This window comes from Urocitellus parryii, chromosome 11 (assembly GCF_045843805.1).
Source record: "Urocitellus parryii isolate mUroPar1 chromosome 11, mUroPar1.hap1, whole genome shotgun sequence".
Lineage (NCBI taxonomy): Eukaryota > Metazoa > Chordata > Mammalia > Rodentia > Sciuridae > Urocitellus > Urocitellus parryii.
This window is the reverse complement of record NC_135541.1, coordinates 124,162,320-124,190,019: the sequence shown is the minus strand read 5'-3', so window position 1 is coordinate 124,190,019 and position 27,700 is coordinate 124,162,320. Positions and strand designations below refer to the sequence as shown.

The following is a 27,700-nucleotide window of genomic DNA, read 5'->3' as shown; positions in this document are numbered from 1 at the left end:
AAAAAAAATAACAAAAAACCCCCACAACGACAACCGGGAAGCATGCTCAGGAAGCGTTGCCTATTTCTCATTCTCCATCCAGGAATGTGAACGGCTTGAATATTAAGGGTTCAGTAGGATCAAGGGGAACGGACTCGGGCCGACCGTCTCCGAGGCCGAAGGATCTGGACTCCGTAGAGGGCTGGGAACGTGTTCCGGCGAAATCTGAGTCCAGCCTTTCGCTCGGTCAGGTGTGGAGTCCAGGCCCGGGGCAAGGAGAGGACGTCCACCCAAGCCTGAAAGCGCGTTGCCATGGTTTCCGGAGCTCGATTCCTCCCTACGCCCCCGGCTTCGCGCGCGGCGCTGGGGATTCCGTAGTTTCCGCTTCCGGTCGCGAGCGCCGGGGTCGGGCGCGTTCTGAGGGTGCCGGGTGAGGGACTCCCTCCGCGGTCGGGAAGCCTCGGAGGGCCTGGGGAGGGCCGGTCTGCACGGCGGCCCCTCCCCCACGCCCGGCAGACTCCTTGTCCCGTGAGCGGTCGCTGGACCTGCGGCGCGCCCCTGCCCCGGCCGTCCCCCCGCGCCCGGCGACGCGGCCTCGGTGGCGAAGCCTGGCTACCCTTGGTTTCCCCCGTTTTCTCGGGTTTGTACTAGCAAAGAGAACAAGGGAGTCTTCTTCCGATACTCCTGTTCTGCGATACAGATACCCTCCGCGTGCCCCGTCTCGCGTGACCCTGAGCACGTTTCCTTTTCAGACATTGAATATAGCGCGCGGTGACGTGCATTTTGTGCTTCTTTCCCTTACTAGGTCTCTGTGCTTTCCTTGCCTTTTCTCCGCCCTTCTGTAGGTCCTGAAGAGTGAAGACCTAAATCCAAGGTCATGGCAAAGCACCTGAAGTTCATTGCCAGGACTGTGATGGTACACGAAGGGAACGTGGAAGGTGCATACAGAACCCTGAACAGGTAACTACGTAAAGGGATCAGAAACAGGACTGGGTGGACTCTCTGGGAAGTGAGGTCGTTACCCACCCATACACACCCATCACGGATTGTTCTCAAACCAGTGCCAACCCAGGTGGGGGTCTAGTCTTTTGAAACTTCTCAGCCCCACAGTTTATTTTCTTAAAAATGAAATTCTTCCTAAAACCTAACTGTGAAGCTTATTCATCAAGCAATACTCATCCCTTTGATAATGAACCTGAGTTTTATCCAGGACTTACAAAAGAAACCAAAGGGAAAATTGAGATGTGAAGTTGCTAGGAAGCAGTAACATTGGTAAATAGCTAAGGGAGGGATTGGTGTAGGACAAGGCCAATGGAAGAGATTAATTTAGATTGGGATCTTGGAGAAACAAGCAAGAGATGGGATGTCATTAAAGGTTTACAGGAGGGTTACAGATAAACAAAAATACATAGATGTAAATAAATTAGAAGTGGAGGAGCTGTACTGAAAGGTTTTTGAATGCTAGGCTGTGAGATAAAGGATAACCCTAATAATGCCTTACCATTCAAATTTCTCAGTCAGAAAGTTCCCTTGTCACCACTTGTAAGATTTTTGACTTTCTGGAATTCCTAATTCATTGTTTTCTCTCTTAAGTGAGAACCATGGTTTGGAGAAACAAATATGTGTTGAGTTGAATTACCAAGGAATTGTAGGAGTATTTTTGTTTTGGGGTGTTTTTTTTTTTTTTTTGCAGGATACTGGAGATTAAATACAGGGATGTTCTACTACTAAGCTACACCTACAGCCCTTTTTTATTTTTTTATTTTGAGACTATGTCTCACTAAAGTTTCCCAGGCTGCCCTTGAACTTGTATTTCTCCTGCCTCAACCTCCTGAGTAGCTGGGATTATAGGCACCACCATACCTGGTAGGAAGGAGATTTTAAGAGATTACATGAGCTATCCCTCTGTCTTAAGTCCTTTGATATGGTTTCTTTTCACAAGTAAGGGAAGCCCATAAAGATTATATTTCTTGGGTCATGCAATTATTGAATGGTGTAGAGAAGCATAAAGCACACTTTTTTAGTGTTCTTTGTCTATATTAAAAGGTTACTAGCTTTTCTGGAAATGGAGGGGACTTGTGGTAGTCATTTTCCAGTTAAGAAACCTTATTTGATTAGGTTTAAATATTGGTTGGATTTGGGGGACTGAGAGTGCAAGTAAAAGAGAATCTTAATTTTTAGGAAAGCCAAGTTCTGGGTGAGCAGGGCCACATGGCAGAATAATGCAATAAGTGGGATGCTGTCAGAAACTAAATGAGCAGTTTCAGAATCAGGATTTTTTTATTCTTTTAAAAGCATCTGGTTTTGGAGGCTGGCAATGTAGCCCGGTGGTTGCCTAGCATGTGTGGGGCCCTGGGTTTAATCCCCAGCACCTGCAAATAAATAAATAAACTCAAGATTTGGTCTTGGATCAGCCCCATCACCTCATTCTGTGTTTATGCAAACCTCAGGCAGAAGGTATTCCCTGTGCATTGTCATTAAGATCCATTAGCATACCCTATTTCTTTCTTTTTTTCCTCTGTTGCCTGCTACTCAGTGCTTCTCTTCCGCTCTCCTTCTTTCCTCCCCCTCCCTCCCCCCTCCTTTCCCCTCCCTCCCCCCTCCTTTCCCCTCCCTCCCCCCTCCTTTCCCCTCCCTCTCCCCCCTTTCCCCTCCCCCCCTCTCCCCCTCCCTCTCCCCCCTTTCCCCTCCCCCCCTCTCCCCCTCCCTCTCCTCCCCTCTCTCTTATTTCAGACCATCTGGTGTCATGTCTTTGAGAGGGATGAAGTGTCTGATGACCTTTCTCTGTCCTTATATTGGAAGCACAAAATGTTTTTACAGGTGACATATAGACTCAATAGTGAATTAACTAGTGAAGTGAAATACTGAATTTGGGCAAAGGAATATCTCACATATAACTACCCTTTTCTTCTCCTGACCTTTCCCTATAAATCTTTTTCTGTGTGTTTTATTTTATTTATGATTTATTTTAGTGGATTTAAATGGGTCAGAGTAGTTGAGAGATATTTTTGTTTTGTTTTTACATTCTAGGCAAGCACTCTATCACTAGTTATATCTCCACCTTGAGATGTTCATATTTTTGAGGGATATTGAAGAACAGCTATTACTTGATGATAAAACAAATTCCAAAAGGCTCAGTTTTTGGTCCCCTTAACTTAACCTCTGTTTCTAAAGCACAGGTAGCACAAAAGGAAGGATTTTGTGTTTAGACAATTAGCTACTTTAACAAAGAACCAAAAACATGGCAGTATTTTTGTGTGAGTGTGTGGTACTAGGGATTAATCCCAGAGCCTGGCACTTGCTAGGGGAACAGTCTATCACTGAGCTACCTCCCCAGCCTCTTTTGAAAATTTTAATTATTTTGAGACAGAATTTAATAAGTTTCCCAGACTGATCTCAAATTTGCTATCCTCTTGCCTCAGCCTCCCAGGTTTCTATGGTTACAGGTGTGTACCACTGTGCCTTACTACCATTTTAATGCTTTTGACCAAGCTACAGCTTGAAAATAGTCTGTTCATGTTAATAAGGCACTATAACTCAGTGATTCAAGGTGCAGAATGCTGGGCATGGTGGTGCATGCCTATAATCCTAGCGAGTCAGGAGGATCTCGAGTTCAAAGCCAGCCTCAACAAGAGCAAGGCACTATGCAACTCAGTGAGACCCTGTCTCTGAATAAAATAAAAAATAGGGCTGGGGTTGTGGCTCAGTGGTTGAGTGCCACACACACACAAAATGCAAACTACCTGGTTCAGATCCAAGCTCTGCCACTTAATAACTTCATGATGTCTGATAAGTTACTTAATGTCTCTGCCTTAGTTTCCTTATATGTCAAGTGGAGCTTATTAATGATATCCGTCTCATAGCGTTGACCTGAGGCTTGTTAGTTGATACCTGTAAAGTGCTTAGAAGAGTGTTAGTCAGCTTTCCTTTGCTATGGCACAATACTTGAGAAAATCATTCTAAAGGAGGAAAGGTTTATTTTGGTTCACAATTTCAGAGGTTTTAATCTGTGGTCAACTTGTTTCCTTGTGATGGGACTGTGGTGAGGCAGAATATCATGGTGGAGAGGGCATGGTACAGGGAGCCAGGGATACAATCCCCTTCCCTTCCCTACTCTCTTCAACTGCGTCCCACCTCTTATATATCCACCACCTCCCAGAGTCACATCAATGGATTAACCCACTAATGAGGTTAGATCCCTCAAGATGCAGTCATTTCCTGAAAGCCTCACCTCTGAACATAGCTACACTGGGCACTAAGCCTCCAACACATGAGCCTTTGGGGAGCATTCCAGATCCAAACTATAATAGTAGGCATTATGTGTTAGGTATTATCCCAATTTGGAACTCATTGTAAGGAAGTTTTGCTTCCTTAATGAAACCTTGCTTCTACAGTGGAACTCATTGTAAGTTGGCTTTGCTCTGTGGGTGATTTGTTTTTTCTTGAGAGACTGAGAATTTACTTTTAGTTGTCTTCTGTCTTCCTTGAATAAGGTTATGCTTAAGGTGGCCCAGAGATGAGAAAAAAGTGAAAATAATTATTTAACTGTATTTTGACATGAGGATTAGTTTAGCAGTAGTAAATGAATTTTCTTAAAGACTGTAATGCTTTCCCACCAAGTCCTCTTCTGTTTAGCCTATTGCTAATCTCTATTTAAATAACAGTATTTATTCTGTTTGTATTCATTCTTGTATATATAAAATGTATCCTGCGTTTCCACTTTCAAAAATTTTAAACAAAAAAATCTGAGAAATAAAAATATCTTTATGCCAGGCATGGTGGTGCATGCCTATAATCTCAGTGGCTTGGGAGGTTAAGGCAGGAGGATCACAAGTTGAAAGCCAGCCTTAGCAACTTGGCAAGGCCCTAAGCAATTTAGCAAGATCTGTTTCTAAATAAAATATAAAAAGGGTTGGGAATGTGGCTCAGTGGTTAAGCACTCCTGGGTTCAATCCCCGGTGCCAGGAAAAAAAACAACAAACAAACAAACATTAAAAGCCAGCCTCAGGGCTGGGATGTAGCTCAGTGGCAAAGCGTCTGCCTTGCAATTGCAAAGCCCTGGGTGCAATCTCGAAGCCCTGGGTTCGACCCCCCACTTCCAAAAAAGATTTAAAAAAAAAAAAAAGCCAGCCTCAGCAATTTAGCAAGGCCCTAAGCAACTAAGTGAGATCTTAATCTCAAAATAAAAAACAAAGGGCTAGGGATATAGCTCAGTAGTAAAGCGCCTCTGGGTTAAATCTCTAAAACCAAAAAAAAAAAAAATTAATTAAAAGGGTTGGGGTTCAGTGGTAAAGTGCCCCAGTACCAAAAAAAAAAAAAAATATATATATATATATATAAAATTATAATCTCCTATCTGTGATTGGGTTGATCATCTCTTCATTGAAGCCAGGTCTAGCAGAAAGCACAAAGTCAGCTCTCTTTTCTGAGAGGAGCCTTTTGTTCTAGTTAACAACGTACAATCATACTTCTTTGTGTCCTTCTCCAAGATCCTTATTCAGTCAGGATCTTTTTTATTTAATCTCTACTGTTTTTGCTTTTCCTGTTTTTTCTTTACTGTTTTTAATTTTGACCTAAACCCTTCATTCTCCTAGGTGTAAGCTGGTGGTAGGTAAGGGGAAAATAAATGAATGGTAGAAAGTAGATGTATGTGTGGATACCTTCTTCCCCCCTGGCCTGGTACTGTTTCACATATTCTAGGGAATTGGTGTTCAACTCTCTCTAAATTTCTATATTTTTAGAAATAGCAGTCTCATAACTCTGTTAAGATTCCCTTTTTATTAGTGATTGGCAGTTTACACATACATTTTTCCTGAGTGGAAGTGTTAATTTTAATCAGAAGCAATCAGTGTGACATCCTACAGTTTTCAATCCTGGCCACTTTTTTAGAACTACCTGGGGAGCCCAGGCTCACCTCTTAACTGCTAGGCTCAAGCAATCCTCCCATCTCAGCGTCCTGAAGGTGCTACCACATCCAGTTTAAACAATCATTTGGGGCCAGGAGTATAGCTCTGGTAGATTGCCTACCTAATGTGTGAGGCCCTGGGTTTGATCCCCAGCACTGAAAAAACTAAACAAAAAACCTCTTAGTGCCAGGGCCCAACCTGAGGCTAAATGAGAATATCTGTGGCATGATGCCTGACCAGCAGCATTTTCAAAATGCCCCATGAGATTTTAATATTTCATAAGAATTGAAAATTATTTTGATAGACTTTAGACTCCTTAAGGCAGAGGCCTATGTGTACTTTTTTATTTGTATATGCCTCACATTTACTGAAGGGTCTTGCACATAGGAAGTGCTTGTTAAATGTCTAATGAACATAAATGTTCTTTGTCTTGTCAATCCCTTTAAGTGTTTGTCAAACTTTTCCACTGAAGTATCCTTAACAGCAGAGAAAAGCGAAGGAACTACAGAGGTTCTGTCATTATAAGCAAACGCAGAATTTTTCTGAAGTTTCTCTTTTGTTTTTAATTAAAATTTTAGCTAAACTTGGTATTCATTGCCATTTTATCTGTTTTAGGGCCAGCACTCCTGCCCTTACTTGCCCTCACTTCACTTAATTTTTCTTTTTACAGTGTTAGGGATTGAACTCAGAACCTCACACATGCCAAGCAAAAGCTTTGCTACTGAGCCACATCCCCAGCTCACTACAGTTAAAATTGGTGTTCCAGAAATGGGGATATAGCTCAGTGGTAGAGTGTTTGCCTAGCAGGTACAAGGTCCTGCATTCCTTCCCCAGCATGTTGAGGCCCTGGGTTCGATTCTCAGTACTGTGTATGAATAAATAAAATAAAGGTCCATTGATAACTAAAAAAATATTTAATAAAAAAATCAAGGGCTGGGGTTGTGGCTCAGCGGTAGAGTGCTCGCCTAGCATGTGTGAGGTCTTGGGTTCGAACCTTAGCACCACATAAAAATAAAATGATATTTTAAAAAAATCAAAAGGGAGAGAAAGTAGGTACTCAAGTGAGATATATTAAATTTATCCAAAAACCCTTGTTAAGTACCTTAATTGAAAAACAGTATTTAGCCAGGTCTAGGGGGAGCATGCCTGTAATACCAGCAATTCAGGAGACCAAGGCATCTCAAAATTTAAAAAATGCTCTGGGAGCTGGGCATGGTGGAGCATGTCTATAATCCCAGGGGCTTGGGAGGCTGAGACAGGAGGATTGCAAGTTCAAAGCCAGCCTCAGCAACTAACTTAGCAAGGCCCTAAGCAATTTATCAAGATCCTGTCTAAAAAATAAAAAGGGGGGTACTGGGGATGTGGCTCAAGCGGTAGCGCGCTCACCTGGCATGCATGCGGCCCAGGTTCGATCCTCAGCACCACATACAAACAAAGATGTTGTGTCCGCCGAAAACTAAAAAATAAATATTAAAATATTAAATAAGTAAAAATAAAAATGGATGGGGAGGTGCTTCAGTGGTTAAGCACTCTGGGTTCAATCTCTGGCACGAAAAAAAAAAAAAGGTTTGAGGGCTATAGGTCCGTGTACTTGTATAGTATGCATGATGCCATGGGTATAATCCCTATTGCCACAGGAGGAAAAAAGAAATGAAATTTGGGCCTCAAAGACTCAGAATCTAAAGTTTAATCTTTAGGCTTCTTTATGAGTTTGGAAAATTAAAACATTGTGGCTAGGATTGTCTGGAAAGCCAGTACAAGAAGTGCATTGGCACCAATCAAGGTGGTTAACATCTATAATCCGAGTAGTTTGGGAGGCTGAGGCAGGAGGATTGCAAGTTGAAAGCCAGCCTCAACAACTTAATGAGGCCCTGTCTGGGGATGTGGCTCAGTGGTTAAGCACTCCTGGGTTCAATCCAAGGGTTGGGGGGCATTGGTTGCAAAGAAATAGTTTGGGAAAGTATTATGGAAATGACATATAGGTATAGATATACAGATATATATATTTTTTTCTGCTATAGGGGATTGACCCCGGGGGTGCTTTACTTAAGTTATATCTGTAGCCCTTTTTTTTAGTTTGAGACAGGGTTTCTTTTTTTTTTTTTTTTTTTTTTTTTAAAGAGAGAGTGAGAGAGGAGAGAGAGAGAGTGAGAGAGAGAGAGAGAGAATTTTTAATATTTATTTTTCAGTTCTCGGCAGACACAACATCCTTGTTGGTATGTGGTGCTGAGGATCGAACCCGGGCCGCACGCATGCCAGGCAAGCGCGCCACCGCTTGAGCCACATCCCCAGCCCATTGAGACAGGGTTTCTAAGCTGCTGAGGGCCTTGCTAAATTGCTGAGACTGACCTTGAACTTTTGATCATCTTGTTTCCCGAATCACTGGGATTACAGGTGTGTACCACAGTGCTCAGCTATGATTTTTATAATCCTTAGGAAGGATACTTGTCATTTTATTTTCTCTCTTTAGAAAGGTGTATTTCTGTTTCTTTTTTATCTTGGATTATTAAATATGTGTTCCATAAATTATTACTTCAGTTTCAGGGGGAAAAGTGAACAAATATTTTGCTTTTAGAATAATTTTCTAAGCAGGGACTTTTTCAAGCTTGCAAATGTTAAGTGGGTCAATTCTGGAGTGGCCTAGTCTTCTGTCTTCCTGCCTACTAAATACAGTATTTTCTGACTATTGCATTTTACTTCTTTTTCTCTGCTTTTCTCTAATGTCCCCTCTGACCACCTTTTCTGTACACGTTTCTTATTCCAGGTTTCTCATTAACCTCTTTCAGCTTTCTGATAGTTTAAAAATAAGTTGGCTGTCAGGGATGGTGGTGCATACCTGTAATCCCAGCAACGCAGGAGGCAGAGGAAAGAAGATCACAAGTTGCAGTGATAAAGTGCTCTTGGGTTCAATCCCTCTCCCCCCCCCACCTCCTGCAAAAAAAAAAAAAGGATTGCTTGTTCTCTAATTATTATAGATAGGAGAGCAAATGAGAGGAGAGGAGGTGGTAAAAACTTACCATGTTTGGAGTACAGAGGAAGTCTTGCAAAGGAAACAACCTATGTGTCTGCCCAGTGAGACCGCCACAAAATGCCTGTTACATAAGCAGAGGCCCTCATCCTAGGATGAGGAGATGGAGAGTGGGGGTTTCTAGGAAGCTCTGTGTGATTGGCTGGCCCCCAGACAAGGAGAGGGAAACATACCGGAAGTATGCCCAGTTGACCTCTTTTACTCCTGGTGGGCCAGCTTCTGGGTCCATTGAGTCCTACTGCCTACACGTTGGTCTTGACGTAAGCTAGCTACACTGACATGTGAGTTTGCCACCCCCAGCTCCTCCCTCTAGGCAGCTCGGCTCCTTTTACATAATCAGTTGAATTTCACTAAAACTGGCAGCTGGTTTCTCCTTCCTATTAGGTTGCCAGGCACCCAAACTGCAGGCTGATATGTTTACACTAAAGCTCTTGGTCTCCTAGTCCTTGAACTACCTTTGGAAGCAGAAGCATTATTAGTAACACCCTTCCTATTTAGTTCAAAGCTCTTCCTCCCTCTTTATCTATTAGAGATAGTTAAATAGATGCCTCTGCTGTAGGGACTGGAGCATTTGAAGTTAATCTGCTTTTTCAGGATGACTAGAAGGTACCAGGTAAGAGGGAATCCTCAGCTGGCATCTCATAATTTTTATTTGCTTAGTGTTTTGGAAGTTAATTAGAACTGCCCAGGGAACACCATTTCTCAACCATATGTTCTTTCTGTCCTTTCCCCACCTCCACCCTGTGGTTTTTTTAAATTATTTTTCTTGTTTTACCTTTTTGTTTCAGGCATTTACTTAGTAAGATGATCATCTCTGTTTCAAAACTCTTGAAATACCAAGAGTACCCCAAAATGTGTTTGAATTCTCTCTCCTTGCAGTTCCTTTTATCCTACTTTTAAACTGTCTTTGTTATTCCAATAGAGTCCTCTTCCTAGGTGATGCTATGTTCAGATTCTCTGTCCTTTTTATAGTCCCTCAAATCCAGACTTTTTCCTTTTTACGTTATATATCCAATCTTCCTTTCAGAAGCTTTTTCTGTATTTCCCCAATATACTAGTCTCTAGTTCAAAAAGAGACCTTGACTAAACAGTAGTAAACACAGGTTTGGACAGAAATCAATACTTAGGTGTTTAGATCATTTCTTTTCTTCAGTGTTGCCATATCTTGGCTCCCATTTTCCTCTTTGCTCTAGTTCTTCCTCTCTCGCCCAGTTCTTCCTCTCTCTCATTGTCTTCTTTGCCTGTAGGCTTCATAATAATTTGTCTTCTGTACTTGAAGTGATTTCCATTTGAGAAACGATATTATTGCAGAGCACTGCACTACAAACCTGGATTCCTGTAGCTCCGTTTTGTGATCTTTGGCAAGTCAGCCTCTGAATTTTAGTTTCTTAATTTGTAAAAATTTGACATTATCTTCCTAATCAGTTTCATAGGATTGTAATTAGGATCATGGTTTTAAAAATACTATTTAAATGCTAATGTTTTATTTTAGTAAAGGTAATATAGAGGGTTTCTGAGCTAATAACTGCCAGAACTGTACTGTACTGCAAAAAAATGTCCACTGCACAAGGATTAACTGTTCTTAATTCTAGTGCAATAGACATTTCTCCATCATTGAGAAGGTTCACTTTTACCATACATGTTTTAATCAGCTTTTCATTGCTGTGGCTAAAATACTTAACAAGAATAAGTTAGAGGAGGAAAATTTCTATTTTTTAGGCTCATGGTTTCAGGGCTTAAGAGCTTTATTCCAGGGTAGGCCAACTCCATAGCTCTGGGCCTAAGGTGAGGCAGAACATTGCAGTGGAAGGGTGTGGCATCAGGAAGCACAAGATATGACAACCAGGAAGTAGAGTTCTGCTTACCAAGGCAAAATATAAACCCCAGAGTCTCACCCTGAGTGGCCTACTTCTCCATCCACACCTGGCATGCCTATTGTTACTGCCCTGCTAATTCTTATCAATGGATCAATCCACTGATTAGGTTACACCTCATAGTTAGCCATTCCACCTCTGAAAATTCTTGCATTGTCTCACACATGAGCTTTTGAGGGGCATCTCATATATAAACCATTTGCTGATAATTTTCTTGTTGCCAAGCATTATGACATATGCAAAAATGAATAAAGAATTGGTCTTTGGGGCTGGGGTTGTGGCTCAGTGGTAGAGTGTTTGCCTAGCATGTGGGAGGCACTGGGTTCGATTCTCAGCACCACATGTAAATAAATAAAGGTCCATCAACAACTAATGAAATATTAAAAAGAATTGGTCTTTAATCTTAGAAAGAACACAACCAATAAGGGAATTTTTTTTTTTTAAATATAGTTAAATATAATACTACCTGATCTGTGCTGAAAGAGGCATTGACAGTGTGCCTTGGTTCTTCCTGGACCATGAGCAGCTGTGTGTCTTAGGAACTTATTAGAAATGCACCTGGGGGTAGGGTGTGGCTGGGTAGTAGCATATTTGATACCCGGGGTTCAATCCCCAGCACTGTGAAAAGAAATGTAAATTCTTGGGCTGGGGTTGTGGCTCAGTGGTAGAGTGCTTGCTTAACAAGTGTGAGGCCCTGTGTTCAATTCCCAGCACCACATATAAATAAATAAAATAAAGGTCCATTGACAACTAAAAAATATTTAAAAAAGAAAGAAATGTAAATTCTTGAGTTTCACTCTAGACTTCCTACAGAAGAAGAGACTGGAGGTGGCACAATAGTCATGTTTTAACAGGTTTTTTAGTTGACTACCGCATGCTAAAGTTTGAGAATAGTGTCAGATCAGTCGGGGCAGGCAATGGCCAAAGGAGGTAGATTTAAAAGGACCGCTGAACAGGCTTTATTGAGATATCACTCCCGGGCGGAACTCGATCAGACCCACAGAGGGGACAGGGGAAGGGTCTGAGGAGAAACCGCATGGAAGCTCCACTGGACTGGACTTTTATGGGGCTTACAGCAGGAAGGGAAGGTCTTGGGACAGGAAAAGGTGTTTCTAGGGTCCCTTGCCCCCTTGGAGTTGGTCAGGGGAGTTGGCTGAACTCCAGGATTGGCCAGGGGGTCCTGCTGATTGACATCTGATTGATGTTCTTTTTCGGAGAGGGCTGCTTTGTTCTAAGTTGCCACCAAGTCGCCATCACCAACCTAACAAATAGTGCTTTAGGAAGGGAGGGTGGGAGTAATTGGTTTCACCTGGATGAGTTGGGGCACTTTATCACTGAGCTATATTTCTAGCCCCCCCCCCTTTTTTTTTGATGGGGATCTCAAAAAGAGAATGGAAATAGGGCAACCTACTTATCTCTCAGATGAGGCTGGCCTTGAACTTGCCATCCTCCTGCTTCAGCATCCAGATATAACAATTGATTTGGGCCTTTGAGGAACAAATAGGATATATATTTTTTAATTTATTTATTCTAATCAGTTATATATTTCAGCAGAATGCTCTTCGATTCATTGTACACAACTAGAGCACGATTTTTCACTTCTTTGGTTGTACACAAAGTAAGGACACACCATTCATGCAGTCTACATGTACCTAGGGTAATGATGTCCATCTCATTCCATCGTCTTTCCTATCCTCATGCCCCCTCTCCTCCTCTCCCTCCCGCTTTGCCTAATCCAAAGTTCCTCCACTCATTCTCATGCCCCCCCCATTTTAGATTAGCATCCATTTATCAGAGAAAACATTGGGCCTTTGATTTTAGGGATTGTCTTACTTTGCTTAGCATGATATTCTCCAGCTCCATCTATTTACCTGAAAATGCCATAATTTTATTCTCTTTTATTGCTGAGTAATATTCCATTGTGTATGTATGTGTGTGTGTGTGTATATATATATATATATATATATACACGCGCACACACACACCACAGTTACAAATAGGATTTTATTAGGTAGAAAAAGAAAAAGAATGAAGTTGGGTATGGTGGCAACTGCCTGTAATCCCAGCAGCTTGGGAGCCTGAGACAGGAGAATTGTGAGTTCAAAGCCAGCCTCAGCAATGGCAAAGCACTAAGCAACTCAGTGAGACCCTGTCTCTAAATAAAATACAAAATAGGGCTGGGGATGTGGCTGGGACTAAGTCTGTAAGTCTGGGACTCACTGTACTAGATGATCTGATTTATGTGTTGAGACAGGGGTTCACTTGAGTTAGTTAAGGCCTTGCTAAATTGCTGAGGCTGGTGTTGAACTCTTAATCCTCCTGTTCCAGCCTCCTAGGTCCCTGAGATTACAGGTATGTGCCACCTTGCCCAGCTCTAATGTAATTCTTTTTTTTTTTTTTTTTTTTTTTTTAAAGAGAGAGTGAGAGAGGAGATAGAGAATTTTTAATATTTATTTTTTTAGTTCTCGGCGGACACAACATCTTTGTTGGTATGTGGTGCTGAGGATCGAACCCGGGCCGCACGCATGCCAGGCGAGCGTGCTACCGCTTGAGCCACATCCCCAGCCCTCTAATGTAATTCTTGTGGAATAAATTTGGGAAGGAGACAAATACAGTTTTGTGTAGGGTTTGAGGCAGTTGGAAATATTAGTCTACCTCTAACATAAGATTTCTCCCAGAGATAAAATTTAGGAGTCAACAGTGTCTGGGTCATTTTTTTTTTCTCAATCATAATATGGCATTAGAGTCACCTGGGAAATTTAAAAAGATTCCCAGTGCATGGCCTTACTTTAAACCAGTTAAGTCAGTCTTAGAAGAGTGAGAGCTAGGCATCAGTACCTCCTAAAAAAGTCTTCAGGAAATGAAGAGTGTATCAGGGTTGAGGCCCTCTGGCAAAGGTTAGGAGAATCGTATATAATCAGAATCAAGGAGGTTTATAGTCAGAATTTGAAGGGATAACATTTATGGGTAAATTGAGAAAAAAAGCCTATCCTTTTTGGGCCAGGGTATGGAGTCTTTTGATCTCTAGTGCCTCATTTCTCTTTTGTAAGACTTTAGTGTTATATCTGCATGACTTCCAAGCATGACTGTTTCCAACAGAACCTGCCTAGATCATCTCTTTTTGGGAGTGTGCAGCTATTCTCTTGGTTCCCATCTCTTGGCCACTAAAATGTGAACCAGCTGATCCATACAGATAAGACACTCTTGTAGCCTACAAATTATTCTGTACCTGGGGATTAGAATATATGGTCTTCTGTAGAAGGTCAGTGGAGAGGCCTGTCAGGAACCTTTGTGTGAGGGACCCAAAAGCCAGCAGGGAAGGGGACCCCTACCATACTGAACACAGGACCTCATACATGCTTGGTAAGTTCTCTACCACTATACTGCACCCCAGCCCCTCATTCTTGATGTTAAACAGCAGGATCCTGGGAAAAGAGCCTATAGGACAGTGATTCCCACCTTTATTCACATTTGTAATTTACCTAAAGCTATTTTCAAGTTTAATCTATCGTTATCTCAGACTTTGTAGTCCAATATAGCAACAATAAATGGAGCTTTCCACTGGGCAGAAAACTAGCTAGTAGTTTTCTTGTTTTTATTTTCTTTATCCCTTCTTCAAATTACAATAGCCATGTGTCAACCTCTAATTTCCAGTTGTTTGTGACTTTACATATAATGAAAGGACAAGGTAAGCAGGAATGGAGGGCAGCAGTAGGAAGGTGCCACTGACTTTTTCATGACCAATCAATAAGGAGTTGAAAGGGAAAGACAAATTATACATTGGGGGCTGGGGATGTGGCTCAAGCGGTAGCGCGCTTGCCTGGGATGCGTGCGGCCCGGGTTCGATCCTCAGCACCACATACCAACAAAGATGTTGTGTCCGCCGAGAACTAAAAAAAAATAAATATTAAAAATTCTCTCTCTCTCTCACTCTCTCTTTAATAAAAAATTATACATTGGGAGCCTAAGGATTAGGTTGGTTAAATAAATAAAGCCCCAGTGTCTTCTTGGCTTGGAATAAAGAGGTGAATTTGTTCAGGGAGTTATTAGTCCAGTGGGAAAAAATAGCATTGTAAGGAATTGGGCAGGTGACCAAGAAATAAAGTATCAATTTAATATTAATAAAACATGGTTTCTGCCTTCAGGGATTTTCAATTTAATGAGGGAGACTTTTATATAAATGGCAGAATGAAATAATCACTAAACTGATGTACAATAAAATTATTTTCTTTAAGAAAATGGAGTGGGATTGAAGTTTCACTGGTGTGGTATGGGCTGCCTATTTCCTGCATTTATGTAGGCCCCAATATTTCTCAGACTTCAGCTGAATCAATTCGCCCTCCCCATCCCCAATACTAGGGATTGAACCCAGGGCCTTTCACATGCTAGGCAAGCACTCTACCACTGAATTATATTCCCAGCTCCTTTTTTTTCTTTTTTTTTCTTAACTTTTGAGACTGGGTCTTGCTAAGTTTCTTAAGGCCTCACTAAGTTGTGCAGGTTTGCCTTGAACTTTTTTCAATCCTCTTGCCTCAATCTCTGGAGTAGCTGGAATTACTGCTGGGCTAACCATCAATTCTTTTTTTTTTTTTGTTTATTTTTATGTGGTGCTTAGGATCAAACCCATTGCCTCATGCATGTTAGGCAAGTGCTGTACCAATGAGCCACAACCCAGCCCTAACCATCAATTCTTAATAAGAATGCAACCAAGCCAGGCGCTGTGGCACACAACTGTAATCTCAGTGGTTTGGGAGGCTGAAGCAGGAGAATCCCAAGTTCCAGGCCAGCATCAGCAAAAGTGAGGTGCTAAATAACTCAGTGAGTGAGACCCTGTCTCTAAATAAAATACAAAATAGGGCTGGGGATATGGCTCAGTGGTCGAATGCCCCTGAGTGCAATCCCCAGCAACCCCCCCCCCCAAAAAAAAGAATGGAACTGTATTCTCCACTAAGGACCAAGTAGGAATCACCCCGTAAAGATTTATATTTCTGGGCTGGGGTGTGGCTCAGTGGTAGAGTGCTTGCCTCACACATGTGAGGCCCTGGGTTCGATCCTCAGAACCACATAAAAATAAATAAATAAAAATAAAGATATTGTGTCCATCTACAACTAAAAAAAGAAAAAAAAGATTTATATTTCTTTTTTTTTTTTTTTTTTTTTTTTTTAAGAGAGAGGAGAGAGAGAGAGAGAGAGAGAATTTTCAATATTTATTTTCTAGTTCTCGGCGGACACAACATTCTTGTTGGTATGTGGTGCTGAGGATCGAACCCGGGCTGCACGCATGCCAGGTGAGCGCGCTACCGCTTGAGCCACATCCCCAGCCCCAGATTTATATTTCTTTAAATTACAAATTATTCCTCCCATTTGGAGTTTGTAAGCAGCAATGAGCCCAAGTTCTAATCTGATTACCTGCCTTCGTACAGAATCCTCAGCATGGATGGGCTCATTGAGGACATTAAACGACGAAGATACTATGAGAAACCTTGCCGCAAGCGACAGCGGGAAAGCTATGAAACCTGCAGGCGGATCTACAACATGGAAATGGCTCGAAAGATCAACTTTTTGATGCGAAAGAATCGGGCAGATCCATGGCAGGGCTGCTGAGACTCGGATAGAAGGCCCACATCCAGTTTGTCTCCACCTGTTTCTCTATAATAAACTCAAATCAACTATATGCAAGAAAACTTGCATGTAGAGAAGCAAACCCACTGGTCAGCAGTAGACTTTCTTATTAAGTGAAAGAGAAACAGTCCAAAAGTAGTCTAGGAGTAGAATGGTGGTGGTTAGAGGATAGGGAAGAGGGCTATCAGCAATTGTTTAATGTCAGTTTGCAAATCTGAAAGCATTCTGAAGATAGATGGTGATGATTGCCAAAAAAAAAAAGTGAATGTACTTAATGCCACTGAATTACACACTTTAATAGTTTTAAAATGGTAATTTTTGTAAAAGTATTTACAATATGTTTAATTCTAGGGTATGTAAGGAAAATTTACAAACTCTGGTGGGACATATACCTACCATACCACTTTTATGAACCCTAAAGCAAAATCTTATTGGAAAAGCATCAGTTACTTTTTACTGAGCTACTCCCCGCATCCCTGTGCAACCATTGAACAAAGATGAGAGGAATTATTTATGTATTTGGAATAAATCTGCTTCCAAAATACCTTAACAGTAGGCTGGAGTGATGGAATCCTTGCCCAGAGCAATAAAAGACATCAATGATCATTCCTGTTTTCTGTCTGTCCTTTAGTTTTCCTAAAGGAGGCTAAAGAGGGATGGTAGAAAAGAAAGTAGTAGATGATACGAAAGACAGAATAGGGAACTGTTGAAGGAAGGGCGCAGAGCCAGAAATACTCTATATCAGTGATTCTCAGTGTGTCCTTAGCATCATCAGCATCACCTGGGAGAACTTGTTTGCAGTGCAAATTATGGGACCCTACTTTAGGTCTTAGGTCTTTTGAATTGGAAATTGGGGTTGAAGTCCTGCAATCTATTTAAACAGGGCTGCAGATGATTCTGATACCTGCTACAGTTTGAGAACCACTGTTACCACTACCACCACCTCAACCTCTAGGTGCTACTGGGTATGTTTATCAGACCTGGATGAGAAGATCAGCTGCTCCACTTTTCCTCCTGCTGTCAGCTTCCTCTCTTCTTGGTCCCTTGAAAGCTGTGTTGCCAGTATTAAGAGTTAGTGCCAACTCCCTAGAGAGAAGGCAGAGGCCAGCCCACCTCTCAGCGGCTGCAGTCATCTCAGCTTGGTGTTAAAAAGGGAAATAAACAAAGCTTCCTCCAAATACTTCCTGTTGCTAGTGTTCAAACATTGCCCCCTTGTGGTATGATACAGTGACTTCAGATTTTGGCCTTAATTCTTTTAAATTTTTCTTTTCACATTTAGCATACTTGTTGATTGATTAAGCAGGGATTGCAAGAAGATATCCTGGAATCACAGTGGTCCTTGCTTCTCAGGACTTCATCATCTTAATTCCATTTGTCAGTAGTCAGGCCCAGTAAAACTTCCTTAGAAATTGCTTAGAAACAAGATCTTCTTGACCTTGGGAAATATTATGTTTGGAGAAGAATCTATAGACATATGGTCCTCAAATTTGTTATATTTATACAAACTAACAAATTAGCGAATTAGACATAGATACTTCAAATCATCTTTCAGTCTGTGAATTTGGTCTCCTGTACTGGGTTTAGAGGAGGGGTGCTTTGGTTCTTATTCAATTACAAGATGGTAGATAAATACTGCTTACCCTTATCCTGGGCACTTGTGAAATCCAGCAAGTCACTGAAATGGCTCTGACAGGTCTCCTATTATATATTTACATTTGGATACCAGGGATTGAACTTGACCACATATCTCCAGCCCTATTTTGTATTTTATTTAGAGATAGGGTTTCAATGAGTTGCTTAGCCCCTCACTTTTTGCTGAGGCTGGCTTTGAACTTGAGATCCTCCTGTGCCACTGGGATTACAGGCATGCTTTACCACGCCAGGCTCCTATTTTAACTTAATGATCTTACAGTGTACTGCTCTGGAAGCACATATCTCTTTAAAATCTAGATTCCTGAATAACTTGGTAGTTTCAAGTTTTCAGAAGTATGAAATAAGGCCGGGTGCGGTGGCACATGCCAGTAATCCCAGTGGCTCTGGAGGCTAAGTCAGGAAGATCATCATGAGTTCAAAGTTTGGCTACTTAATGAAGTCCTGACTCTAAATGAAATATAAATAAGGGCTGAGAATGTTTCTTAGTGGTTAAGTGGCCTTGGGTTCAACCCCCAGTGCCCAAAAAAAACAAAGTTTGAAATAAGAATTTGCCTATATGTTCACTGAAAATATTGTGTTTAACCCCAGGGCTGCAAAAGCCCCAACATACTGTTTATTGATCTTACTTGGATGGGGGGGGTTGGGGTTGGGGCTCAGTGGTGGAATACTTGCCTAGAATGTGTGAGGCACTGGGTTCGATTCTCAGCACAACATATAAATAAATAATAATGGTCCATTTACAATTAAAAAATAAAAGTAAAAAAAAAAAGGTATTGTGTCCATCTACAACTAAAAATATTTATAACAACAACTTGGAGGACCAACAGAGAGAGTTTTGACCAGGCCAGGACAACATGGTGGGCTGCACTAACCCTATTAGTAGAGGGGAAGATACAGAATATGTTGTGTGCTTACTGCACAAATGAATTTCTTCAGATATTTTATGAGTACATTCCTTTACAACCAAGGTTGCTCTGCTTTGACCCCCACTTAAAAGATTGGGAGAGAAGGGAAGTGGTCCGTTTCCCTTTTCCTTACCCACATTCCCACATTCTTGAGAGTCCTTATCATCAGGACAGGACTTCCTAGGCACTGACCAGTGTTTACAACCCCCCCTTTTTTGGGGGGAGGGGGTACTGGGGATTGAACCCAGGGTTGCTCTACCACTGAGCCACATCCCCAGCCCTTTTTATTTTTAATATTGAGACAGGGTCTCATTGAGTTGCTTAGAGCATTGCTAAATTGCTGAAGCTAGCCTTGAATTTGCAATCCTCCTGTCTCAGCCTCCTGAGTTGGGATTAAAGGCCTGTGCCATCACATGTGTTATTCTAAGGAATAACACTATATTAACAAGGTAAAGGAATAAGAGTGATGTGTTAATATAGGCAATTGAAAGGAAAACAAATGTTTTAGTTTCTTTTCCATACAAGTTTATGTATATAATTTTTTTAAAAAAAAAAGAATCATTTTTGTAGATGGACACAATACAATGCCTTTATTTATTTTTTTATGTGCTGCTGAGAATCGAACCCAGGTCGCACTCCCACTAGGCAAGCGCTCTACCGCTGAGCCACAATCCCAGCCCTTATGTAAATAATTTTTTACTAGATCAAAAATTTGGATTTAGCACACGTGTAATCCCAGTGGCTCAGTGGCTGAGGCAGGAGGATCTTGAGTTCAAAGCCAGCCTCAGCAAAAAGTGAGGGGCTAAGCAACTCAGTGAGACCCTATCTCTAAACAAAATACAAAAAAAAAAAAAAAATTGGATTTAGTCATACTTTTGATGAATGACTTAACCTTTCCTTGTTTTCTCCTGTAAAGTAAGGGTAATGTTATCCACAGGTTTGTGGTACAGATTAAAGGAGATAATGTGTGTCAAGTATTTAGCACAGGGGCTGGGGATGGTTCGATCCTTAGCACCATATACAAAGATGTTGTGTCCGCCGAAAACTAAAAAAAAATAAATATTAAAAAAAATTCTCTCTCTCTTTAAAAAAAAAAAAAAATCCACTGATGAGGTCAAAGCCCTTGTCAGCCACAAAGGGTCAAGACCCAAAAAGGGTCATGAGCTATTAAAAAAAAAAAAAAAAAGTATTTAGCACAGTATCTGACACATGGAAATGTCTCAGCCCTGAAACCTGATCCTTGATTACTCTTCACTCAACTACGACCAGGAACCAATTTAATCATTTTTTGGCTATGTCTGTGACTAAATGCCAAAATCCTAGTCCCAGATACCATCATAACTCTTCCGTATTGCTACAATAGCCATTTGATGTGTGTCCTGGCTCCAATCCATTATTTTCTAAAATGCAACCTTGTCTTAACTTTCCTGCTCAAACTGGTAACTGGTTTCCATTAGCTTCATGACAAAATTGAAACCCCTTAGCATAGTATAAAAGGCTCTTTATGACTGACCCTGCTTCCATTCGTCCCCTCAAATACACTTTGGATCACAGCACGTGCTCTTTTCTCCTCTCCTGCCCTGTATATCAACCCTTTGTTGGGATGTTTTCTGTTATGCCTTCCCTGATCCCCCCCCTCCCTTTTTTCCCCCTTAATTGTACATGAACACAATGCCTTTATTTTATTTATTTTTATGTGGTGCTGAGGATCGAACCCAGGGCCTTGCACATGCTAGGCACATGCTCTACTGCTGAGCCACAACCCCAGCCCTCTTTTTTTTTTTTAATATTTATTTAGTTGTGGATGAATACACTGTATCTTTATTTTTATGTGGCAAGTACTAGGCAAGTACTTTTACCACTGAGCTATACCCTCATCCACCCCACATTTTAAATTTTGATGAAGCCAGTATTTTTCTTTGTTTTTCGTATTACATCCAAGAAATTATTACCAAATCTAGTACCACAAAGATTTTCCCCTATACTTTCTTCTAAAAATTTATAAGTTTGCTCTTCAGTTTTAGTGCAGTTCTTAAACTTGCGTTGAACAGGTTGTCCTCTTCCCATTGAATAGTCTTGGCATCCTTGTTAAAAATTAGCTGACCAAGGCAGGGGTTGAAGCTCGGTCATAGAGCTCTTGCCTATCATGTGTGAGGCACTCAGCACCACATAAAAATAAATAACATCTACAACCAAAAAAAATATTTTCTAAAATTAGCTGACCAGAGCAGGGGGTGTAGCCTGGTGGTAGAACACTTACCTGGCAGATGTAGCCCAGGGTTCAATCCCCAGCACAAAAAAATAATAATAATTTAAAAAATTAACTAACTAAATAAATCGACTTACCATATATGTGAGGGTTTACTCTATTTTATTGGTCTGAATGTCCTTACATTGGTATATTACATTTAATCCTTCCTCTATTTTTAAAGTCTTTTATATTGATGCATTATAACTACACATAATGGTGGGATTCATTGTTACAAATGGGTACATGCACACACTATAACAATACAATACAATAATTTGGTCAGTTTCATTCCTCAGTTCCCCTTTCCCTTCCCTCCTCCTTCTCTTTGGTTCCCTTCCTCTATTCTATTGGTCTTCTTTCTATTTTCTTGAGATTTCCCCATCACCTTTTTCCCCCTTTTTTATCTCTAGCTTCCACACTTGAGAGAAAACATACGACCTTTGACTTTCTGAGTTTGGCTTATTTTTGTTCAATTTAATGCTTTCAATTTTCATCCATTTTCCTGCAAATGATATAATTTCTTCTTTATGACGGAGTAAAGTCCATTGTGTGTGTGTGTGTGTGTGTATATATATATATATATACACACACACATACCACATTTTCTTTATCCATTCATTTGTTGATGGACACCTAAACTGATTTCATAATTTCATAATCTCCCCTCCCCTCCACACCTAAACTGATTCCATAATTTCATAATCTCCCCTCCCCTCCACACCTAAACTGATTTCATAATTTCATAATCTCCCCTTCCCTCCCCTCCTCTCCTCTCCAGGATCTCTCTTTGTTATCCAGGGTGGTCTTCAGTTCCAGGGCTCAGGTGACCCTTCTACTTTATTCTCCCAAGTAGCTGGGATTATAGGCACATTCCTGGCTCCTTATTCTCATTTTATAATTGAGGACAAATTTCAGAAACAATTATCTGAAGAGATCAGAGCTACTAGGACTCTAAGCATTTAAACCCATCAGATTCCAAATATTGGAAATAAAGTCATTTCCTAGAAAATTATTTCCTTATAGAAAATTGCCTGTTAGCTGGTGGGACTGCAAATTGGTGCAGCCAATTTGGAAAGCAATATGGAGATTTCTTGGAAAGCTGGGAATGGAACCACCATTTGACCCAGCTATTCCCCTTCTCGGACTATACCCAAAAGACCTAAAAAAGCATACTACAGGGACACAGTCACATCAATGTTTATAGCAACACAATTCACAATAGCTAGAATGTGGAACCAACCTAGATACCCTTCAATAGATGAATGGATTAAAAAAATGTGGCATTTATACACAACAGAATATTACTCAGCACTAAAAAATAACAAGATCATGGCATTTGCAGGGAAATGGATGGCATTAGAGCAGATTATGCTAAGTGAAGTTAGCCAATCCCTAAAAAAAAAAAATGCCGAATGTCTTCTCTGATATAAGGGGGGTGACTCAAAATGGGATAGGGAGGAAGAGCAAGAGAAGACTACCACTAAATAGGGAAGAGAGGTGGGAGGGAAAAAGAGGGAGAAGGGGAGTTGCACGGAAGATGGAAAGAGACCCTCATCGTTATACAGAATACATGTATGATGTTGTGATGAGAAAAAGAAAAAAAAAAGTGTTACATTAGATTGGACAGAGAGAAAAGATGGGAGGGGAGGGGAGAAGTAGGGGGGATAGGAAGGGCAGCAGAATAGACATTATGCTTGCTGTATGTATATAGGTGACTCTATGACCAGTGTGATTCTGCAATCTGTACAATCAGAAAAATGAGAAATTATACCCCAATGATTCAAATGTATGAACTGCCAAGATCATTGTAATGTCACGTGTAGCTAATTAAAAAAACAAACAACTCACTTCCAACTGATAAGAATTCAAAGGACATGGGGTTTCCCCAAAGCCTTTTGAAAATAGGAAACTTTGCTTTAATAAACTCTCCCAATCTCTCTCAAAAAAATTGACTTTTAAAAACACTGAAACAAAAGAAATTCACAACAACTCATCATAGAACTCAATCACCTACTCAACATTAGATCAGAAACTATGAAACTCCTAGAAGAAAACATAGGGTCAACACTTCAGCAAATAGTTACAGGCAACAACTTTCTCAATAGGATCCCTAAAGCTCAGGAAAGAATGCCAAGAGTCAATAAATGGCATCAAATTAAAAAGCTTACACACAACAAAGGAAACAATTAGGAATGTGAAAAGAGAACACATAGCCAGGCTTTGTGACTCATGCCTGTAAACCCAGCAGCTTGGGAGGCTGAGGCAGGAGAATTTCGAGTTCAAAGCCAGCCTCAGCAACTTAGCAAGGCCCTAAGCAACTCAGCAAGACCCTGTCTCTAAATAAAATATAAAAATGGCCTGGGGATGTGGCTCAGTAGTTAAGCACTCCTGGGTTCAATCCCTGGTACCCCCCCCCCCAAAAAAAAAGAGAACCTATAGAATGGGATAAAATTTTTGTTAGTTACTCTTCTGGCAAGGATTAATATCCAGAATATATAAAGAACACAAAAAGTTAATACCAAAAAAACCCCAAATAACTGTATTAGTAAATGGGCAAATGAACTAAACAGACACTTCTCAAAAGAATAAATAGAAATGGCCAGGGTCTGGGGTTGTGGCTCAATGGTAGAATGCTTGCCTAGCATGTGTGAGGCCCTGGGCTCCATCCTCAGCACCATATAAAAATAAATAAATAAAGGTATTGTGTCCATCTACAACTAAAATATCTTTTAAGAAAGATATATATGAAAAAATGTTCAACATCATTAGCAATTAGGAAAATGCAAATCAAAACTACACCAAAATTTTGGGGCTGTGGTTGTAGCTCAGTGGTAGGGCACTTGCCTAGCACGTGTGAAGCACTGGGTTTGATCCTCAGCACTGCATATAAATAAATTAAAAAATGAAGGTCCATCAACAACGAAAAAAAATTTTAAAAAATACACTAAGACTTCATCTCACACCAGTCAGAAGGGCAGTCATCTAGAATACAAATAATAATAAATGCTGGAGAGGATGTAGAGAAAAAGGAACACTTTTACACTGTTGGTAGGACTGTAAATTAGTACAACTGCTATGGAAATCAATACAAAGGGTTCTCAAAAGATTGGGCATGGGCTGGGGTTGTGGCTCAGCTGTAGAGTGCTCGCCTAGCATGTTCGAGGCCCTGGGTTCAATCCTCAGCACCACATATAAGTAAATAAAGATCAATCAACAACTAAAAAAAAAAAAGACTGGGCATGGAACCACCATATGACCTAGCTATTACCACTCCTTGGTATTTATTCTGAAGAATTAAAGTCATCTTTCTACAGTGATACATGCATACCCATGTTTGTAGAAGTACCGTTTCACTATAGCCAAATATGGAACCAGCCTAGGTATCCATCAATGGATGAATGGATAAAGAAAATGTGATACATGTATATACACATAGAGTTCCTTTTTTTTTTGTACCAAGGATTAAACCCAGAGGTACTCACCATTGAACCACATCCTCAGCCCATTATATTTTTTTTTGTTTTGAGACTCTGACTCACCAAGTTGTGTAGGGCCTCACTAAATTACTTAGGTTGGCTTTAAATTTGTAATTCTCTGGCCTCAGCCTCCCAAGCCACTGGAATTACAGGCATGCACCACTGTGCTCAGTACGAAATGGAGTTTTATTCAGCCATGAAGAATGAAATTATAGCATTTGCAAGAAAATGGATTGAACTAGAGACCATCATGTTAAGTGAAATAAGTCAAACTCAGAAGGTCAGGGTCATATATTTTGTCTCATATATGGAAACTAGAAAGGAAAAGAAAGGTGGTGGGTAGGGATCTCATGAAAATCAAAAGGATATCTGTAGAGGAAAGGGAACAGGGGGTGGGTTTTGGAGAGGAAGGGGATAAATTCTGGGGAGTGACATTGGCCAAACTGTTTTATTGTGTTCATGTATGAATATGTAACAAGTCCCATCATTACATATAACTATAATGCACCAATCAAGAGTGTGGAAAAGCCAGATGTGGTGGCACAGGCGTGTAATCCCAGTAGTTTGGGAGGCTGAAACAGGAGGATCGCAAGTTCAAAGCCAGCCTCAGCAAAAAGCAAGGCACTAACAACTCAGTGAGACCCTGTCTCTAAATAAAATATAAAACAGGACTGAAGATGTGGCTTAGTGGTTGAGTGCCCCTGAGTTCAATCTCAATTACCAAAAGAAAAAAGAAAAAAAGTGTGGAAAAGAAAAAAAAATAACCTATTCAGACTTTTTTTTAAGCGAATATTTTGTGAGATATCCACGTCTAAGTGCCTTATGTGTGGAAACTGAGGTATGAATGAGCTGATCAACAAATTCAAGCTGTCCCAACTTGTTACTGAAAGCAGGCTTTATTCTATGTCATGCTGCTCTATTAAAAAAACTTTTAAAACTAGTCTTTAGCCAGGATTACACCTATAGTCCTAGATACTCAGAAGGTTAAGTAAGGCTGGAGGATCACTTGAGTCCAGGAGTCAAGGCCAGCCTAGGCATGTAGTAAGATCCTCTTTTTAAAAAATGCTTTTTAGATTTTATACAAAAATACAAAAATCTCATGCTACCTGGGAAATTTTGATAATAAACTTCCTAGAGAATAATTTCATTATCTGGTGAGTCTACCACCTAGAGTACATCTTATATATGTGGTTTCTGCAGTTGAGAATCTAAAAATATGGGTTTGGCCAGGTGCAGTGGTGCATGCCTGCAATCCCAGTGGCTTGGAAGGCTGAGGCAGGAGGATCACAAGTTCAAAGCCAGCCTCAGCAATTTAGAGAGGCCCTAAGCAACTCAGCAAGATTCCATCCCTAAATAGAATACCAAAAAGGGCTGGAAGACTGTGTTTGTAGCTTAGTAGAAGGCTACTTGCCTAGGATATGTGAGGCACTGGGTTTGATTCTCAGAACCGCATATAAGTAAAAGTCCATTGACGACTTCAAAAAAAAGGTGGGGGGGACTGGGGATGTGGCTCAGTGGTTAAGTACCCCTGGGTTCAATCCCAGGTACAATAAGTATGAGTTTCTTTCATGTCTCACATAATTTTTATTTTGAGGCAGGATGTCACTAAATTGCCCACATTGGCTTCAAACTTGAGATTTTCCAGACTCACCGCCTCCCCAATTGCCACTGAGCTCAGCCATTCTGTTTGTTTGTTTGGTGGTACTGGGGATTGAACCCAGGGCCTCACACATGCTAGGCAAATGCTGTATCACTGGACCACACCATCCAACCCCCTCACTTCCTCTGGTGGTCCTCACAGGCAGTTAGTCATATGAGGTGGATTTTTTGTTCATTCATGTATCCCATTTTACTGGTGAGTAAACAGAGGGTTTAGGTAACTTGCCTAATGTCATAGAACCAATGAGTAGAATCAAGGCAGTTTGACTTTTTTCCACATTTTTAATTGGTGCATTAAAATAGTACATATTGATGGAATTTGTTGTTACATATTCACATAGTATAACAATATAGTTTGGCCAATATCACTCCCCAGTATTTCCCTACCTCCCTCCCCTTGGTTCCTTTACTCCACTGACCTCCTTTTGATTTTCATATGAGATCCCACCACTCACCTTTCTTTTGCTTTTTCCTAGCTTCCACATGGGAGAAAATATGTGATCCTTGACCTTCTGAGTTTGACTTATTTCACTTAACATCATGGTCTTAAGTTCTGTCCATGTTCTTGCAAATAATTTCATTCTTCTTCATGGCTGAATAAAACTCCATTGTGTGGGCTGGGGATGTGGCTCAAGCGGTAGCGCGCTCGCCTGGCATGCGTGCGGCGCTGGGTTCGATCCTCAGCACCACATACAAAGATGTTGTGTCCACCGAAAAATAAAAAATAAATATTAAAAAATTCCCTTTAAAACAAAAACTCCATTGTGTCTATATACCACATTGTTTTATTCATTCATCCATTGATGGACATAGTTTGGCTATTGTGAATTGGGTTGCTATAAACATGGGTAGGCATGTATCACTGTAGAAAGATGGCCTTGAAGGCCCCAGAATAAATACCGGGATTACAGGTGTGCACCACCACACTTGGTATGTACCGCTGTTAGATGAGAAAAAAGATCAGGGAGAGACGGCTAGTGCTGGTGTGCAGGAAAGGCCCAATTTGAGCAGGAGGGAAGGCGCCCCACTTCTAGTTAAAGCATAATTCTAGCGTGCCTATTTTTTTCTTTCTCCCTTTACTCCTTTTTTTTGTGTGGGGATTGAACCCCGGGGGCGCTTTACTCGAGCTACATCCCCACCCAGCCCTTCTTACATTTTGAGACTGGGTCTTCTGAAATTGCAGAGGCTGCTTCAAAACTGCGATACTCCTTCCTGCCTCGGCGTCCCAAGTAGCTGGGGTACAGGCCTGTGCCACCCCGCCGCGGACATTCTTGGGGGGGGGGTCCCAGGGACTGAACTCAGGGGCCCTGGACCACTGAGCCACACCAGCCCCGTTTTGTAGTCTAT

At 41.0% G+C, this 27,700-nt stretch overlaps 1 protein-coding gene across 3 annotated transcripts; it reads left to right on the top strand.

The window, feature by feature from the left end:
• The first annotated feature begins 92 nt into the window (after positions 1-92).
• Mrps21 (mitochondrial ribosomal protein S21) lies at positions 93-17,015 on the top strand. 3 transcript variants are annotated; one of them, XM_077791373.1, is made up of 4 exons: positions 93-409; positions 825-939; positions 2,713-2,799; positions 16,211-17,015. In XM_077791373.1, exons 2-4 carry the CDS (start codon positions 857-859, stop codon positions 16,389-16,391), a joined length of 351 nt encoding a protein of 116 aa, XP_077647499.1. In that variant the 5' UTR covers positions 93-409; positions 825-856; the 3' UTR covers positions 16,392-17,015. The 3 variants fall into 3 exon arrangements, with proteins under 3 accessions (XP_077647499.1, XP_077647498.1, XP_077647500.1); XM_077791372.1 differs by having other exon boundaries at positions 105-619; XM_077791374.1 differs by lacking the exon at positions 2,713-2,799 and having other exon boundaries at positions 111-619.
• The last annotated feature ends 10,685 nt before the right edge of the window (positions 17,016-27,700 follow it).

Coding starts and splice junctions, on each gene's coding strand:
- Mrps21 (XM_077791373.1), top strand. CDS start 857: ATGGCAAAGCACCTGAAGTTCATTGCCAGGACTGTGATGGTACACGAA. Junction 940..2,712: donor GCATACAGAACCCTGAACAG/GTAACTACGTAA, acceptor CTCTTATTTCAG/ACCATCTGGTGTCATGTCTT. Junction 2,800..16,210: donor AGCACAAAATGTTTTTACAG/GTGACATATAGA, acceptor GCCTTCGTACAG/AATCCTCAGCATGGATGGGC.